The sequence below is a fragment of the Talpa occidentalis genome, unplaced genomic scaffold (assembly GCF_014898055.3).
Source record: "Talpa occidentalis isolate TD23 unplaced genomic scaffold, MPIMG_talOcc4v2.1 talOcc4.14, whole genome shotgun sequence".
Taxonomy (NCBI): Eukaryota; Metazoa; Chordata; class Mammalia; order Eulipotyphla; family Talpidae; genus Talpa; species Talpa occidentalis.
Window position 1 is genome coordinate 85,837,936 of NW_023601433.1, and position 20,029 is coordinate 85,857,964.

At 39.8% G+C, this 20,029-nt stretch overlaps 1 protein-coding gene and 1 non-coding gene across 2 annotated transcripts in view; one reads left to right on the top strand and one right to left on the bottom strand.

Annotated features, from left to right (window-relative positions):
- PPTC7 (protein phosphatase targeting COQ7) overlaps nt 1-20,029 on the top strand; it is a 38,045-nt gene that overhangs the window by 12,964 nt on the left and 5,052 nt on the right. The window contains exons 2-4 of the mRNA XM_037511181.2: nt 9,715-9,894; nt 14,839-15,037; nt 18,120-18,243. Of these exons, the coding sequence (XP_037367078.1) occupies nt 9,715-9,894; nt 14,839-15,037; nt 18,120-18,243 (503 nt within the window). The remainder of the gene's footprint in view (nt 1-9,714; nt 9,895-14,838; nt 15,038-18,119; nt 18,244-20,029) is intronic.
- On the bottom strand, nt 15,683-15,793 carry LOC119245456 (U6 spliceosomal RNA). Its single transcript, XR_005125373.1, has one exon. It is a non-coding gene; the product is annotated as a U6 spliceosomal RNA (small nuclear RNA).

Consider the following 20,029-nt stretch of genomic DNA (forward strand, 5'->3'; position numbering starts at 1 on the left):
GATCTCATAAATTTTATTTTATTTTTTAAAGATTTATTTATGCATACAAGAACTAGGGTACAGGCCAGAGGTGCAGGAGGTGGGAGGACCCACCAGAGACAGAGTGGGGAACAGAACAGGCGGATCTATTGAAATACACTGCTGAGGGGAGCAGCGGGCAAGTCAGGAGAGGCCTGCTGTGCCATGTGGGTGACTCCCTGGCCAGGGATCGAACTCCTGCTGCAGTGGCTGTGGACAGCTCCACAGGCTGCCTCTTAACCCCTTGTGCCACCAGGGATGCCCAGATCTCAGAAATTTTAAAAAGAAGGAAAAATTTTCTCTCAGTCTAAAGGACCAATACACATCAGGACTTCATTTGTTACTTTCTTACTTAAATGTTAAATTATAAGTTATTATGTAACATTTTCTAATATCTAGTAACCAACAAAAGCTTCAGCTTTAATAGAAGCTTTTAATTCTGTAACACACTAAGAGCCTTGCTTCTATTGTTTTTAACTTAGAAGTGTGAGACAGACAGACACACACACACACTCCAGATGATTTTTCTGTTGCTTCCCCTCCGGAAAGCATTACTAACAACATTTAGCATTCGAAGAAGATACTGCTGCAGGTCAGAAAGCAGTGAAGTTACCGGTTCTTTGAGTTCACCTTTAGCTCTGCAGGTTATGTGGCAGAAGACAGTGATTCACACCCAAGTCCATAAAATAAGCCCTTCCTTGGATTCACCTTCAACCATCCTTCCATAGTAAATCTTTGGTATTTAAACAGAAGTGCTGAAATTAAAACAACATTTTTATTTTGAAAAGGTTGACTTTGAGTTTCTTTCCCATCACAATATCATTTCTGAATTCTCTTTCCAGCATTTTTCAGTGCTTTTTAAGACAAAGCAACTGCCTAGAAATTATCATCCCTAGTTAATGAAGTATTCTGAACAGGTATGAGTTTGTCTATGTGTGCAATGTGCACGTAAAATTGATTAATAAATGTTTTCATGTTTACTAAATGAAAAGGGAACTGTTTGGAATTCTAAAATATAAAATAGGACTATTTAGTCCTGTTTTGAAACCTTTTTTGAACTTAGCTGTCCTGGGCAGTTCCATTTCTTTAGTGGAATTTGAGTTTTGCGTATAGGTTCCTTTATCACGGAGTTGAACCTTTCTTCCTTTCTATCCTTTTTGCTTCATTGCGTTAGTTTTTGAGTTAGCTGTTCTGCTTAGAGATCTTGGGTTCTTTACGTAAACTTGGTCTCTGGAGAATCAAGATGCAGGTTTCATTGTGATTAATACAGAGTAGTTGCTTTGGGGAAACTTCTTGCAAAGGGAATATATCACTTGCTTGTTAAAGCAGGAAGAACATCATAATCTGTGTAATTTCACCTCTAGAGAACTGAAAGGACTGTTAGTCTAAGCAAGTTGTACTTTTCTGAATAATTCAAACGTTGATTATGTTGTTGTTGTGTTGTTTTCAGTAATCCTGCTTTTTGTTCCCTTTGGGATAATTACTTGCAGATACAACATTTTACAGTCCTGAATCACAGGGGAGTGTTCTTAAAATCCCAAATAGTTGAAGCTTCAGAAATGTTGATACAAATGTCAACTGTCCGATTTGATAGAAATTGAGTTTATAATCTGATCTCACTTTTTTGTAGTTACAGTTCTTTATAATGTGACATCTCTAAACAAATAGGGTAAAATCTAAGTCCATTAGATTATATTTGAAGAAGACCCTCAGCATAAAGAAGCCGACTGCAGCACTGCAATAAACACTGCCTAGCCAGTTCCATATTAGATGGACACGCTCCAGAAGTGTAAAACCAGATATCTCTATTCCTCCAGGTAGAGGGTCTCCTGCTACTTCTATTGTTCAACTCTTGTGTTCCTGCCAGATTCATGCTCAGTTTCTCTACTGGCAAGTTCAGTTCACTATTAGGTAACCATTCCAGAAAGATAGATGTGTTTAACTGATAGGGGGAAAAAAATCCCGGTAGGGACCTTCTCCATTAGAGTGTGAAATACCTGTAAAATGCCTTGAGATCACCAAAGATGCAAGAAATGAAGCTGAGGCACCTCCCTGGTGGCCTGGGGATTTAAGTCTCAGTGCCCTGCCACGATTTCCCCACAGCCCACCATGGCCTACCGCAGCAGCCTGAGATTGATCCCAAACAGCGGACCCCTCCTGTCTCACCCGCTGCTGTTCCCCTCAGCAGTGTATTTCAGTAAATCTTCTCTACTCCCCACTCAGTCTCTGGTGAATCCTCTCACTTCCCCACACCTCTGGCTTACACCCCAGTTCTTCTACACAAAAATAAATAAAATCTTTTTTTAAAAAAAGAAATGAGGCTGTTGCCTTTGGGTACTACTTCATATTTAAAATTCTGCCAGAGGGCCTCCCCTGGTGGCGCAGCGGTTGAGCGCTGAGCTGCGAGGCTGCCCGCAGCCTCTGCAGTGCTGATTTGATCCCCGGCTGCCTGCGAGGGTCCCACATGGCGCGTTAGACCTCTCCTGCCTCCCGCTGCTCCCCTCAGCAGTGTACTTCTGTCCTTCTTCATGTTCTGCTCCCTGCTCTGGCTCTGGTGAATTCTCTCACCCTCCCCTGCCTGCGACTGTACCCAGTGCATGTATAAATAAATCTTAAAAAAATAAATAAATAAAATAAAATTCTGCCGGAGTCTATTTTTGGATAAAATTAAATAGCCAGATTTTTCATCATTGGCAGTCATATTAAAATTGAAATTTAGTAGTCTTTGGGCATCACTTTCTTCTGAAGAACATTTGCTTTGTAACTTGCATGTCAATCTGAATTCCAGTGTAGTAGGAAGGGTTTAAGAAGAATGGCAGGACAGTGCTGGAGAGACCAAGTTGATGTTGGTTTAATTCAAAGTCTTTTTCAAGGTGAGCCCTTTGCAACTGCAGCTAGGTTGCCATATGTAATTGGAAAGATGGGATTTTTAAACTGCTTACCAAATCTTTTTTCCTTGAACTTTTGCCCTAGAACACAGCTATTAAGTAAAATTCTGAGTTACATTTAAAAGCTAATAAGTCATTTTTAGGGCCTCCTCTGGTGGCACAGAGGTTGAGCGCTGGGTTGCGACGCTGCCTGCAGCCTCTGCAGCGCCAGTTCGTTCCCCGGCCACCAGCGAGGGTTCCACTAAATAAATAAATGAATGATTGAATGAATAAATAAATAAATGAAAATTAAATAAAAACACATTGGGAAAAAAAGCTAATAAGTCATTTTTAAAAGTACAGTAAAATTTTGGTTTCGTGTGGTTATAAAGACAAAAATATTTAGAAAACTTATTTAGAAAAATGAAAATTGGGGGCCTCTCCTGGTGACGCAGTGGTTGAATGCTGGGCTGCGGGGCTGCCCGCAGCCTTTGCAGCTCTGGTTCAATACCCGGCCACCGGCTAGGGTCCCACATGGCGCGACAGACCTCTCCTGCCGCCCGCTGCTCCCCTCAGCAGTGTATTTCGTCAGTCTGCCTATTCTGTTCCCTGCTCTGGCTCTGGTGAGTTTTCTCACCCTCCTGTGCTTCTGACTATACTCAGTGCTTGTATAAAAAAATAAATCTTTTTTAAAAAAAAGTTTATTTAAAAAAATGAAAATTGGATTTTTAAAACTTTTCTTATTCTAAAAAGGCATATTTAGGGCCTCCCCGGTGGCGCAGCGGTTGAGCGCTGGGTTGGGAAGCTGCCCGCGGCCTCAGCGGCGCAGGTTCGATCCCCGGCTGCTCCCCGGCCACCAGAGGAGGGTCCCACATGGTGCGCAGACCTCTCCTGCCGCCCGCTGCTCCCCTCAGCAGTGTGCTTCAGTCCTTCTGCCTGCTCTGCTCCCTGCTCTGGCTCTGGTGGATTCTCTCACCCTCCCGCGCTTCTGACTGTACCCAGTGCTTGTATAAACAAAACAAACAAACAAACAAATAAATAAATAAAACATGCCTCTATAAAAAAATAAAATAAAATAAAATAAATAAAAAGGCATATTTAAATGACACACCAGAATCATTAATTTTCTTTCAACTCTTCACCTAAACAAATTTAGGTCTATGAAATAAAACAAAATATTTTATTAGAAAATCATAATGCTATAAGTATTTTCTAGTTGATTATTTCCCATTTCATAAGACTGATATTTCCACCCACATGGTACATTTGGGTGGGTAAATCAGTTAAACGGAATCAGTTGTTTGGTGATGGATAAAAACTAGACTTTCAGTGACAAACATAAGATAGTATATACAGATGTTGATTTGTAAGGCTTCATACCTGTAATGTATATAATGTTACAAATCCATGTTACTTCATTTTTTTAAAATTCTGATATTCTGGCTATTGGTGTGAATAACAGAATTCTTGGTGGGGGATATAACACTGAAGGAATTTTCTGTGCCCTATGGGCTCCTCTTATCCTTTTTTGTTCAGCTATTTCAAATATATAACCACTTAGTCTAATAATGGTTTTTATTGCATTTTTGGGTCAAAAAACACTTAAGCTAGAGTGTATGGACAGAATTTTATTAGTGGAAATTTAAGATAATTGCAGTGATTTAAAGATATAACTTAAAAAGGCCTTTCCAGTTGTCAACCCAGTCCACCTTTTCAGCTTCATCTCTCATCACCTCTGAAGAAATAGTGTCATTCTGACAAACTGAATTACTTGCTTGTTACTTAAATTTAAATCATTTATCAGATTTGCAGTTATAACTTGATGTCTAGAGTAAGATGCAATTCGCAAATGAGCTATTTAGCCAGGAATTCTCATTCCTAAGATAAGACACCTCCTTCCCCCGTAACTCCTTGAACTTACTGCTGTCTATATTCCACCCGTATGGTATCAGTTCTCTTTGTCGAAGGCCTGGCCCTAATTGCTTCCCAGCTGCAGACTCATAGTTCCTGACTTTAGACAGATCTTTTCCACCAGTGCCTGAAACTTAGCACACCCGAGACAGAATTGAGTATCTTCTAAAGGGGATTTCCATTCCCTTTCCAACTAGGGATCATCTGCTCAGTCCTCATTCCTGAAATCTAGAAACCCAATGCTAGGAAATGTATTGGTGTATAAAGCGGGTATCTTTGTATCCATTCCTTTTTTATTTCCAATGATTTTCTACTTTCCTCTGACCTAAAGGTCTTGCAGCTGACATCAGACTTCTAACCTCTCCCCTTCTCCCAACCCTTTCTCTCCACTATCAGATCATTTTTCTACCCAGGAACCTTGATGACTTTGATTGCCACGGTGTTGTCCAGTAGAAATAGACTATAAATAACACATTTAATTTTAAATTTTTTAGTAAGTACATGAAGAAAGAAAAATGAAATAGAGGCAGTTAATGTAAATTCATCATCTAAAAATGTCTACATATTCAGTAGCATATATTGATATACTAATACTAAATGCAAAGATATTTTACAAAATTTTTTTGTACTACATTTTCGGAATCCAATATGTATTTCACATTTAACACCCTATCTTTTTCCAAACTAGCCATATTTCAAACTCAGTATCCCATGAGGCTAGCAGGTCCCCTATTGGACAGTACAAGGCCACAGCATACAGTTTCAAGTTCTTGGACTGCAATTCTGAACACTCCACACTTCAGCTCCTGTCCTGTGTGTTTTAAGTTTTCTTCACTCACCCAAGCCCCAGCCTCACCTAGTTGTCTGCCGTTCTTTTCCTGTCATTACTCTTCCCTGCCTTGGAAATCTGACTTAACTTCTGAAACCTAACCTGAAAGTGCCTTCCTGAGTGAAGGCTTGCTCCACTCTCACAGTACCCCAGAGGCATTTACCAGCCACTCACTCTTAACCCTCTTGCATTTATGGGAGCCATTCGTGTAGCTCCTGTGTGAGTGCGCATTCTAACTGTTGAAAGGTCAGCTCCTCAGAGTCACAACTTGTCCCCTTCAACCTTCTCTGTTTCCTAGTGTTCTGTGTGGCCTCCATTTGCATTAGGGATGACCTTGTCCTTTGCTGTTTGATATATTTGGGAGCTCAAGCAAGAAAATCTCTCCTTTAATAGTTGTTTTCTTTACCTTTGAAATGCAATCTGAATGAAATTTCCCTTTATATCTAGATTAATTCTGCTGTTTTAAACAGTGTTCTCTCTGTCAATTGAAGCTTTTGCTTATGAAAAAGGAAATACTCATTTCCTCATAGAAATTACTGCCTAATATGAATTAAACTAGTTTCAAATGTACACATGTAGTAGATTATTCTGGTTTTAGCCTGATTCTAGCCCCAAATAAGACTCTTCCTATTATATAATTTGTTCTTTATAAGTAAATTATACGTGTTTATTAAGACCTTTTTCCCTATAGCTTTTTTGAAAAGTTTATATGCTTTTTGAATCTCCTTTTCCTCTAAAGAAATTTGGCCGATGTAACTTTGCTTGGGATCTTTTTCCCATGTAAAAGCAGACAGGTGCCTGAAAGGTTGTGCTCTATTCTGGGAGAAATCTGATTAATGTTGAAGGACTGTGTCAGGTCAGCCTCTGTAAGCTGCTGACAGATTATTCAGTGAGCGCCAGGATTGACTGTCAGCACTATCTCAGATTTTAATGGTTTTCTTGTGAAGGGCATTTATAGATGAAATTAGTTTATATTTAAAGTTTGTGACTCTTGGATTAGAGGCCAGCTAAGAAGATATTCTTCCCTTGAGGAGGCAGTAGTTTGCAAAGAATGAATGATTAATCAGATGGAGTTGTAAAGATTATAACTGTGTTTTGTGTTTTAACCCACATTGTTGCATTTTGAATTATGCAAAATCTTACTCAAGAAATTCCTACTGAACAATCCTCAGTTCTCTTAAGAATTTCCTCACAACTCCCTGAAAAAAAAACAGAGATAAATACTTCTTCCTAAAAGGGTAGATCTGTCATCCTTATGCTTTTCTTTCCTCCACCACTGCTGTTCCCACACACAGGATACTTGGTGAAAGCTTTTGCTTCACGATCCCAAATCCCTGTGATAGCGGCTACCAATTCTTGCTGAGCCACCGAGACAAACTCTCAGCTCATCCTCTCCTTCTGAAAGGCTCTTGCTGTCCACACAGCAAGTTGAAGGATATTTTTTTTTTGTAATCATCATCATTATTTAAAATGTACAATGGGGCCTCCCCGGTGGCGCAGCAGTTGAGCGCTGGGTTGCGAAGATGCCTGCAGCCTCTGCAGCGCCGGTTCGATCCCCGGCTGCTCCCTGGCCACCAGAGGAGGGTCCCACATGGCGCGCCGACCTCTCCTGCCGCCCGCTGCTCCCCTCAGCAGTGTACTTTGTCAGTCTGCCTGTTCTGTTCCCCGCTCTGGCTCTGGTGAATTCTCTCACCCTCCCGTGCTTCTGACTGTACCCAGTGCTTGTATAAATAAATAAATAAATCTTTTAAAAAAAATAAATAAATAAAATAAAATGTACAATGAAAAATTTCAAATATATCTCAAATTAGAAAGATGACTGTACCATTCATTGAACTTCAATTTTCCATTCATAAGCCAATCTTGTTTCATCTACTATTCCATCAACCTCCCCTCCCCATTATTTCAAAACAAATCCCAGATATTATATCGTCTAATTGATTTAGATTTGCCCCAAAATGAAATTTTGGTTATTTGTTGGTCACAATAGGTAGGGAAGTGTCCCAGTAGTGATAACTGCCCTTCCAATTGTTTCCTCTTTTTAAAAAAAAAAAAAAAAATTATTTATTTACAGTCAGAAGCATGAGAGGGTGAGAGAATTCATCAGAGCCAGAGCAGGGAACAGAACAGGCAGAGTGATGAAATACACTGCTGAGGGGAGGGTGGCAGGAGAGGTCTCTCACACCATGTGGGACCCTCGCCAGTGGCCAGGGATGGAACCAGCACTGCAGAGGCTGCGGGCAGCTTCGCAGCCCAGCGCTCAACTGCTGCACCACCAGGGGAAGCCCCTCAGTTGATTCCTCTTAATGTTTTCAGGGGGTATTCCATTTTTGTATGATAAGTGCCATCACCAGAAAAAGAGTATAATGTGCCCTTTTTACATAAAGCCAGTTTTTCATGTATAGGCATTCTCATACTTTTACACCAAATACATTCTTTAAAAATGTTTAGAAAAGTTGAATGTACGAAAAACACAAAGTGTATGGGGAGGATGCTTCCAGCTCAGAAAGCCTTAAGACTTAATAAAATCCCTAATATTTTATTATAAAATCAGTACACACTCATAATGAAAACAAATTTAAACAATACAGAGTGGTGTGAAGTAAACTAAAATCTTCCTTTGGTTCATTGACTGCTTACAGTCCCTTATTTCTAAAACAAATGCTTTTTCTCAGAGGTTCCAGAATGGCTCCAGGAAGTTCATTTATGCTCATTTAAAGCTTTATCTGTAGGTGACATTTTTGTTCTCTTGGTTTATTTGAATATAAAAGACAATTGAAAATTGATTTTAGGGTCTCCCTGGTGGCGCAAGGGGTTGAGACGCAACCTGTGAAGCTATCCACAACCTCTGCAGCACGAGTTTGATCCCCAGCCGGCCAGGGAGCAACCCACATGGCGCAGGAGACCTCCTGACTCGCCCACTGCTCCCCTCAGCATTGTACTTGGGTCAATCTGCCTGTTCTGTTCCCCACTCTGTCTCTGGTGAATCCTCTCACCACCGCCCCACACACACCTCTGGCCTGTACCCCAACTCTTGTATGCATAAATAAATAAATCTTAAAAAAAAAGAAAATTGATTTTAATGTTGAAGAGAATGACTAAGTTGATCTTGGAAGGAGATGGAAATGGTATGATGTTGACCTTGGTATCTTACTTTCTTGAACACTAATTTCTTCCTGATAAAGAAGCCTATGCAGACTCTGAACTCATGAACACTTCTGTGCACCTGTGATAGTCTTGACGAGTACTTCCCAGTAGAAGAATTATGTGAACCACACATGTCATTTTAAATCTCATAACATAAATAGAAATTAAAAGTAAAAAGAAACAGGTGAAATTAATTTTTACAGTGTATTCTCTGTGGTATATTAGACTCAAAAAGTATTTCAACATGTAATCTATAAAGCAATGAGATTTTTGTTGTGTGTGTGTGTGTGTGTGTATACAAAAAAATTTTTTTTTCAAGATCCAGTGTGTGTTTTATATATAGAGCAAATCTCAGTTTGAACCCTCCCCATTCAGGTGTGCGGCTGTGTGTTGTATTGGCCAGTGCAGCCCTATACAGGATGGTGAGTCTGAGGGAAGAGGAAAGAAAATGGGATATGATCTTAATTTTGTTGTTTATTTCATAGTATTGGTCAGTATTTAGAGTTAAAAGTTTGCTGCTTTGTTATTCTTAATGATCTCCAGCTCTGGCAATCACTAACATAAGCACATGTGAACCAGTTTTCTTTTTTTCTTATACCAGCAAAGACTAATGACACACATACTTCTATACAAAGATGATAACCCTGATGAAAATGAACTCTTGGCTGGTAGGCAATGCCACCCTGTGGCAGCACACATACTTATTCATCAATATATTAAAGATCAGATTCCAAGTAAGAAGTTGGCTTAGAAGTATTCATGTGTGATACATGAAACTCATGCACATTTTATTTTGAATTTCAGGGTGTGTGTGTATATATGTGTGTGTGTGTGTGTGTGTGTGTGTGTGTGTGTGTGTGTATAAATTGACTGTTGGGAGTAAGAGTTCCTGAGAAGTTAGTATGAATGACCTTTACAAGTAATTTATTTTTTTTTTTAAAGGAGTTGCAGATGGTGTGGGAGGATGGAGAGACTATGGAGTTGATCCATCTCAATTCTCAGGGACTTTAATGCGAACTTGTGAACGGTTAGTAAAAGAAGGACGGTTTGTCCCAAGTAATCCCATTGGAATCCTCACCACAAGCTACTGTGAGTTGCTGCAGAATAAAGTACCTTTGCTGGGTAAGTAGATATCCTATGTATTTTCCTCACTAAAGAACACCAGGAACTGGTTGAAAAACAAAACCAAGAAAATCACTTACCAGCCCAGTTTTTTTCCTGGGGTCTTCTGTTAAGCATTGTTTGGTAGAGAAGCTGTGGACTATCCAGATACTTGATACTGCTTGGAGGGAATGTATTGATAAGTCAGTACCATCCACTTTAGGAAACAATTTGACATTGCAGTATAAAGTTAAGCGTGTACATAGGCATGCCCCAGCTGTCCAGCTTCCAGGTCTATCCCCCAGACTGGAGAAAGCTTAAGTGTAGCTTTGTCAAGAGACAGGAAGGTTGATAGTAACAGTGTTTATAAGAGCAGGAGAAAGGAACAACCTAAAAATCCATCAGTAGATGGCATTTGAAAAGGAATAATTTGAAAAGGAATGACTTAAAGCCGCCTGCAGCACTTAGAAACATGTTGAGGGAAAAGAGGACATTGCAGAACACACCTCAAAGTCTAACTCCATATATTTCAAGTTCAGAAACATAAAAACAAGTAAGCTGTACTGTTTAGAGATTTTAAAATACGATGAAAGAAAAGCAAATGGTTGTGTAATTCAGGATAATTTTTCTCTGAGGGAGGGAGAAAAGGGGTGGGGTCTGGCATCTAAAATGTATTTGCTTATCTGTGGGAAATTCAGCTTGGCAGTAGACACGCCATACTTCTACCCGTTAGTTCATTAGTCTGTGAAAGTGCATGGCACAAAATAGATCCCTGTTATGCTTGTATTAGAAAACTAATGATACCTAGCGTTTGTTTATTTGATATGCTAATGGCACATCCTTTGGCCAGGCTTCCACATACATTTTTTAACTGGCTTTCTGAGAACTTAGTCTTCTAAGCAGACTCTCAGAAAGGGTATTATTAACTGTTCTAATTGCCAGCATCATCTTGGTTACTAGAAGGCCTCCCTTCCTGTGACTTTCCACATTTAAAATCAGCCTCTCTTCAGTGTTAATGGAGATCTCCACATTGTAGAATTTTACCTTCAATTAAAATCCTCTGCAAGAAGAGGTTCTTTTCATCACACTGCCATCTTATACTTCTTTTTTTTTCTAATTGAAGCTTGTTTTCCTTCTAATTGAGGAGAAATCTTGTCTTGAGATTTCAATATACCACTTTTTCTTAACCCACTATTTCTTGGACATGTAATCGGGAGTGTGCCTGGCACAGTGAAACATCCTAGATTTTATTTCTGTCACCTCTTTGTCAGCTCACCACATGATTTTGGGCAATCCAAGGAACAACTTAAACAGCTTCATGCAATATCACACACGTGGAGAGGGAAGAATATTGCAGAATGCTGTGTAATAGTCTGACATCGGAGACTGTAGATCAGATTCCTGGCGCAGGACTGTTGCCTGTTCCCATGAGTGCTTTTGCCGACCCCTCCCCACCTTAGCTCCACACTCCCCCTCTTCCCTGGCCCACCACTGCATTTATTGTGACTTGGAATAACCAGTTGCAAAATAAAATTAACCTGACTTTGTAGCTTTGGTTCCCCCCCACCCCCATCCTTGCTTTCCTTCCTGTTTACTCTCATGTAACAGAGATCTTAATCAAATTTTAAGACCTCTTAGAGGTCTTCTTACGCTGAATTTAATACTTTTTTCTCTTAAAAGACAGATCGAAATAATCTTTCTTACCATTAACACATACACATATCTCTCTCACCTAATCTACACTTCTCAAATGTGTGACTAAACTCAAGCATATTTTGGCAATAACAAGCTGCTGAGTTTTTCTTAACCTCAGATATAATCAATAACTTTACAGAAGGGTACTCCTCTTTTTTGTTTGTTTTTTAAATCCAGCAATTACTAAAAACTCATAATTACGATATGAAGTGCAAACTGATAGCTATAACCACTTCATTTTTTGAGAATTTCTAGATCTGAGTTGACATCACAGGCTAATTGTTGTCATGTATTTCCTCAGAAACCCGTAAGCGGATTTAGGTCCTGTGAAGCCAACACATGTTAAGAATTTGAAGGGTCAATCCTAATAAGGTTATGCCTTTCTCTGTTTGCTGCACAAAAGGCTTAGTAGTAGTTTACAAAATGAAGGGCCGGGTAATAAAAATATTTCCATTTTAGCATGAGGAATTTGCCTGGATGTCTGTCTGGATTGGTCAGTCTTTCGAACATCCTGCACTGTTGTTCTTAGCATCTCTATTCTGATTATTCTTCCCCTGCTTTTCCTGCTCTAAACACATTCAAAGCACCAGTCTCCCAGTATTAGACTGTCAGGACCTTAGTCACGGGCACACAGTCAATAATTTTAATACAGGAGAGAAGAATACACTCCAAGCCCCCATGATTCTGTAAGACAGGGCTTGCCTCCGTTAGGACTGTTGTGCATTTTTAAGCTCAGTCACTCCTGAGGACCATTTTGATTCTGACTCAGCCAGTTACTGCCACAAGGGAAGCAAAATGATAGCCTGGGTTTGTCAGTGAGTTTTATGAGTCAACATGAGTCCTTCCTGCAGCAAAATTTCAGGGCTGTTATTCATCTGTCATTTTTTGTTCTCACTTAACCCCATCAACTTTTAAAGACCTGTTTCTATTCTGTTAATGATGAATGACTGTAGTTTTTGTGTGCCGAGATAGGAAGAGAGGGTAGTTGGTGATCTGAGCTCTAATAGAAGTGATGGAGCAGTTCATGTGAAGGCACTGCCAGTTAGTTACAGCACCTGTTTTTCGTCACTATTTAATGGATAGGGACTAGACAGCTGAGAGTTAGGGTTAGTGCCCGTGCTTATATTTTCAAAATTCAATTACTCGTCACACTAAGAAAATTGTTAACATTTTAGTGATTATGCTTCCAGATCTTTTATCTTTGTGTAGAATAATGGCAACAGGAATTGAATCTGTGTGTTTACCTGAGAGCCCGGTAAGGTAGATACCTAGATATCTCTAGTCCTCATTTTGTTAAGAAAAAACTGAGATAAAAGAGAATAAGTCAGAGTCACACGGCTAGAACATGATGGAGCACTGGATTTAGGACCTCTGGACCCACAGCTTGTGTTTTTGTTTCATTTTGCTTTTTAACTGTCAGCAGCTCATCCTTTTCCTAATATTGCTTTCTTTAAAAAAAAAAAACTATAGTTAATTTCACTCTTTTTGGTGACTAGTTCTTTTAATACCACTTTTTTAAAGGGAACTTTAATACTAGTTTGTAATCTACTTAAATTATCTTCCATTTTCAGATTTATGTCTTATCATTTGAGTGGTTATCAAATGGGTAATGCTTATTATAATATGTTATAAGTGTTTGCCATGATTTAACTAATATTATCTCCAACTCTGAGGTATTTATTCTTATCTTTATAGATGAGGAAAACGAGGCACAGAGAGGTTAAATAATTTGCCTCAGGTCACACAGCCAGAATTAGCAGGGAGGTTGATTGGAATCTGTTTTCTAAGAATTATGTTATAGTATACAGCTTTCCATTGAATGGCTGTACTGTAATTTATTTAACCAGTTCCTTAATGTCAGATATATAGGTGGTTTCTGTTTCTTCCTGATCTTAAACAATGTTTTTGTACATAAGTCTAAATAACCTCCAGTTATTTTCTTTGTATGAATTCTCACAATTGGAATTGCTAGATCAAAGGCTATGCACATTTTTCAGGGTTATGTTCTTTAGAAAGGTCTTTAGCATCACTCTCTCACATTCCCTACACTCTTGTCAACTCTGGGTTTTGACACTTACTAGCCTAGTAGGTGAAAGTTGCTAGTGAGATGATCATTTTTTCCCCTGTAGTTACAAATTATTTACATTTTATTTCTTGGTGAATCGCTTATTTTTCTGTTTCGCCTTTTTTTCTATAGGTATAGTTTTAAATGTTAGTACTTGAAAGTGGTCTTACTGATTGTGCCATCAGTCTTGTAGTCTGGGGAGGGCCTTTTGAGCTGTGTGTGCAGCAAAGGTACACAAATGCTCCTTGCTCTCTGGTTGGAATGCAGCCTCTTTGCTCTGTAACAGCCTCTTCCCTCGTGGAACAGGTTAATTCCACGAGCTACCTGTGATAATTGTTCTTATTACTTCATAGCGAGTCAGTCTCCAGTAAATGCTGTTCATGACCTCAACAGATGGAAATCTGATTTAAAATTTTAGTTATTGTGCCCTGTTAGTTTATGTCTTATTTATGTTAGTGAACTTGGTAAAGAAAGTTTCCTGCCTGTGACTAATGGGAATGTTAAAGAAATGTAACATTCTCATTCTGGCATTTAAATATTAAAATGTAATGTCTCAGCAGCACACTTTCAAGCATTTGGCATAGGTTATAGCAGTATTGAAAGAAAATACTGTGGTTAAGTATCAGCCATTTAAAATGTTTTCTGGGCCTCCCCTGGTGGCTCAGGTGGTTGAGCGCAGCGCTGTGAAGCTGTCTGCAGCCTCTGCAGCGCCGGTTTGATTCTGGCTGGCAAGGGTCCCACATGGCATGGCAAACCTCTCCTGTCTCGCCCGCTGCTCCTGTCAGCAGTGTATTTCAGTCAGTCTGACTGTTCTGTTCCCCGCTCTGTCTCTGGTGAATCCTCTCACCCTCCCGCAAATCTGGCCTGTACCCCAGTTCTTGTGTAAATAAATAAATAAAAATATATAAAATAATAATAGTAGTAAATAAATAAATAATAGAATGTTTTCTTTCTTGGCAAATGGTAGAATTCAATTATCTGTGTTCCATTTACAATATAAATTCCTTTTTTTTCCCCCCACCATGTTGGCTCTGATCGTGTCACTATTGACAGTGGGAGATATGGCACATTACCAATAAAGGTTCTCTTCAGGGAAAGGAGGTTCACATTATGACACGTTGCTCTTTGGGGTAATGTTATAAAAAAATGCATATGCAGAGGCAACCAGGAAGAAAAAATAAATGGAGATGACTTTTTGTTTCTAGGTAGCAGTACTGCCTGCATTGTGGTGCTGGACAGAACTAGCCATCGCTTACACACAGCCAACCTGGGCGATTCAGGCTTTCTGGTTGTTAGGGGCGGCGAAGTTGTGCACCGGTCAGATGAGCAGCAGCATTACTTCAACACTCCATTCCAGCTCTCCATCGCACCACCTGAAGCTGAGGGAGTCATCTTGAGTGACAGGTAACCTCCCCTCTTGAACATGAAGTGTGATCAGGACTTACCCACAGATTCCCTTCTGTTCCCCCTTAACTAAAGTGGGGGTAGGCATTCTCCCTTTTCACGTGAGAAAAGACATACTAAAAATATTCTCATCAGGAGGACCTTTTAGTTTGAAAGATACTTTGCTCGAAAATGATATTGCAGCCAAGTTGAATTTGATAAATACCCAATGATTTGACAAGACTGAAAATACTATATCAAGCTTACATGATAATAGTTTTTCATACTAAGACTAAATGGTACATACAGTTTGTATTAAATTGTGCTGGAGAAATGAGTCATCATTCAGGCATGCCATTGTCTGTGTAAGACTTGGATACATTATTAGGGAAGAGTCCAGCAGACATCTGCTGGATTTATCAGAACAGCTTCCATTTCTTGAGAATGCATTCTGTTCTCAGGAATGATTTTGTTGAATGCAACAAGCAAAACTTGTAGTCCATGCAGAATCTGTCAGAGCAAAGTTAACTTGCAAGAAATGGAGTCAAAGGTGATCTTGGACATGATCTGTGATGATGCTGTGAGGTGTTCGCTTTTTCACTTTTTCAGTTCATCTTTAAATTGTCAAGGACCTTCCAAGTCTTATACTTTTTAAAATCAACTTTTTGAAATATGGAACGCTTCACGAATTTGCGTGTCATCCTTGCGCAGGGGCTATGCTAAATCTTCTCTGTATCATTCCAACTTTTTTAGTATATGTGCTGCTGAAGCGAACGCTAAAATCAACTTTTAAAGTTGATCTTTTCTAAGATCAGACTACAGAATAAGGTTAGACAGTCTCAGGTTGCACTGCCTTTCACAATCTTACAGGTCCTGGCAGAAACATAGTTGGCAATTCATAAATGTTAAGTGATCCTTTGTTTTTTGTTTTTTGTTTTTTTAAAGCAGCATTCTAACAAGTGCCTGTTGTCTCTGCTTAGTAATTATTAAGGCCTATCTTAAGTCCATGCTAAGGTAAATTGATTGTAACTGCCATCTTTTAAACTGCAGTGAACACATTATATATTCAGGTATTCAGTGTCATTGATCTAAAGTCCACCACCGAGTCCTAGGGAGAAGGAAGCACTTTCCACCTAAAGTAAGGCCGATTACCATAATTGGAAGAATATTTGATTATAGGCCCTTCTTCAGTTGCTGTAATACATAATATTAGCCATAACAGAGAAGGAAGAACCCAGAAGCCCAAGCTTGGTCAATACCAAGCTCAGCTAAGTTTTAGGAAAGCAGTGTGTTCACTTTCCTTTATTTGATTCTTGTTTTGGCTTCTAAGTGCCAGAGTGGCCCTGCCATATCTCACATGCTATCTTTGGGACAGTCCAGTCAGGGCAACATTCTGCCTGTCTGCCAGCTGCCAGCCAGTGAGGTGGAGATTGCTTCCCCTGGAGCCCAGAGACAGCTTGCTAGCATGTGATTTCAGCTCGTGTTTCAGTGCAGTCAAAAGTTTCCAGCAGCACAGTATGTTCACTCAAAATGGGCAAAACTGCAACTGGCAGAACACCAAGCTCATGGGTGGGAGTGTAGGGAGAAGAGGACAAACTGTCCAATGGCAGCAAGTCTCTCTCAGGCAGACTAACAGAGGACACTCCTGGGAAAAGAAAACCTTAGCATTAAACAGAGCTTCAGTGCCAACCTGCTCATTAATCTAAATTTCTATAATCCAAAGACTGAGCAAATGTGAAGTATCTTGTATTGTTTCTGTTTATTTCAGAGAAGACACCAACCTGTTTCCCACCAGTTTTGCAGTCTTTCTTCTATTTTACCCCCTTGCTGCATGTATCTCCTTAGTCTTTTTTTTTTTTAAAGATTTATTTATTTGTGCATGCAAGAGCTGGGGTACAGGCCAGAGATGCAGGAGGGTGAGAGGATTCACCAGAGACAGAGTGGGGAGCAGAACAGGCAGACTGACTGAAATAGACTGCTGAGGGGAGCAGCGGGGTGAGTCAGGAGAGGTCTGATGTGCCATGTGGGTTGCTCCCTGGCCAGCAGGGGATTGAACTGGTGCTGCAGAGGCTGCGGACTGCTTCATAGTGTGGTGCTTAACCCCCTGCACCACCAGGGAGGCCGAGGGGGGCCATTATTAACGCTTTGAATGTATGACCTTTTCTTTTCTCCCCATTTGGGGTTTATCCCCTTCAACAAGTGATGTCAAAGGAAAAAAATTTTCCGTCATCTTTGTAAAAGTTTTACCCAAAAGTTGTCATGACGTCTACCTTATCCCTACCCCAGCCATGCATTCTCTTCTCAGAGGTAGCCACTGCACTGCCATCTTTCTTTGCATCCTTCCAGATTTATATTCTACTATAGAAGGATCCCCACCTGTGGATCATCTTGCTTTCTTTATTAATATATCAGAGTGTCCCTTCCACCCCTCACCCTCCCCAGTTTGGAAGGTCAGTTACTCTGTTTCAGTGGCTGTTTCTTGAACATCTATTATTGCCAGACACACTAATAAATACCTCAGTATGACACTTTGTAAATCCTGAGGAACATATAGTCCTACCTCTGCCAGAGAAAGTACTACTTACTACTAGTGCTTACTAGTACTATAGTAAGATACACCACTGGGGGTATTTCATATGAATTCTTACAGGATTTGCATGCACTCCTCCATGGTGCTCAGTATTCCACACTAACAGCCTCCTGAAAAGGAGATTCAAGGCTGCGTGGGAAATGAGTAAGAGAGGATGGAATTTGGCTCTTAAAAAGTTAGGAAATAAATACTCATTTCCACTAGGATTTTAGAGGCATGTTAGTATTTGATTCAGGAAAGAATGCTTCCCCCTTTTAAATTACATATGACTAATCATCAAACTCAATTTTATTTGGTAGTTTTAATTAAACTTTTGAAATATTTTTACCAGAATTTTCCAATAATGTTTTCAAAGTTAGGAATTTTAGAATGATTGGTCTTTATTTTTGCCTCTGTTATTATAAATTAGCTTTTCTTAAAGCCTCATTTTATTGTAACTTGGATCCTATTAGAAACTTTCAATGGTATTTCTAAAGTGCTTTTTTCATTCTGCCCACTTTGTCCTTGCCATAGTCCTGATGCTGCTGATAGCACTTCTTTCGATGTCCAGCTAGGAGACATTATCCTGACAGCCACAGATGGGCTCTTTGACAACATGCCTGATTATATGATCCTTCAGGAGCTGAAAAAATTAAAGGTAATTCACTTCAAGGCCAACTCTTAGAAACAGTGGCCCTCTCTGGGCAGCTAAGTTTTATTAATTTGATTACATTCTCTCTTTTTGTAGTTTTAGAAAGGACTGTTTTGTGAATTTAGAAAAATAATAATAGTTCTTGTAAGCAATTGTAAACGCAAATATTTTGCATATTCTCGCAAATCAGGAGAGCTTGCAGGGAAAAGAGGCTTCTCATACAAGCCTTTAGTAGTGTGGTTAAGGCAGGAAAAGCTAAGATGAGGAAGCTGTGATTCCAGAGCCAGCCAAAGCAGCAGCAGAGGGCAGCCAGTGTCCAGGGGCCTTGATAGGACCTGAGCTGTCACGAGTAACAAAACAGTTCAGACTTGATCCAGACAAAGTAGAAGGAAGTGAAAACCAGTCTTTCCATATTCTCCTGGCTTTGTAAACGTACAAACTCCGCCACCAATTTTTTTCTCTTGTCTTTACCAGGACCCAGTATAACTTTGCACATATTTCTAAACTTTTAGAATAATAATTTCTATAAAATGGGGCGGGGAGGAAGTAGGGAGGGGGGAGGTCTACAAAAGGTCCTATTTTGTAAGGTTGCAGTGAGAATTAAGACCACAGCATAAAATCCTTAACTCTGTGCCTGACTGTGCTCTGTGTGGTGCCAGGGTGGTGAGCAGAAAGAACACATTCCCTGCCTGTGGGGGGCTCACATTCTAACAGAGGAAGACATATCACAGAGAGAAAAATAGATAATGATGGTGTAAATAAGAAAATTAAAGCAAGGTAAAGAGTAGTGGATAGAGAGGATGGCTGTTTTAGAAAGATGTGTCAAGGAAGACCTCTCTGTGGAAGTCACATTAAAACTTAAAATGGCAGCCTATTCTTATTTATTTATATTGAAACTGTTTCAAATCTTAGAATGTTGGAGCTAAAATAAACCTTGTTGCCATCCCCATTTTATAGATGAGGTAGTTGAAGCAGCAAGGATAAGGGTATGGCTCAAGGTTAAGGCTAAACAGGATTCTTTCATAATACAAAATTCTAAAGTTATTTTTAGTAGGGCCAGTGGCAGCTTTTACTGGGAAAGCAAACTATAGTTGGCCCCAGGTACATTCCCAAGCAAGAAAACCTCTGCAGTCATCCCAAAAGTGCTGTCAAAATCTATCTTTTTTTTTTTTTTTTTTTTTTTTTAGATTTTATTTATTTATTTAATTATTTATACAAGAACCAGGGTACAGGCCAGATGCGCGGGAGGGTGAGAGGATTCACCAGAGACAGAGCAGGGAATAGAACAGGCAGAACTAACGAAATATACCGCTGAGGGGAGCAGCGGGCGAGACAGGAGAGGTCTGCCGCACCATGTGGGACCCTCGCCGGCTGGCTGGGATCGAATCTGCGCTGCAGAGGCTGCGGACAGCTTCACAGCACTGTGCTCAACAGCCTGCACCAACAGGAGTGGCCCAAAATCTATCTTTTTTTATCCTATCCCATTTTAGCAAAAATACCTCAAGAATTTCAAATGGGAAAAAAAGCAAACCTGAAAATCTAAACTTTATGGCCTACAGCCACCCACTCAAAGGGTTTCTCTGATTGACATTTTATGCACACAGCATTGGTGGTCTTGTTCGTTCATTTTATCAAGATGAATTGTTTTAACGTCTTTAACTGGCATAAAACTTAAATGGTGGACACTGTGGTTAGATAAATATTAGCGTCTTAAAAAGTGATACTTGGAAGGAGTATGCTTGCATGCAGAAATCATGAGACATGGTGAAAATAACTCCTGCGTTCTTTCATC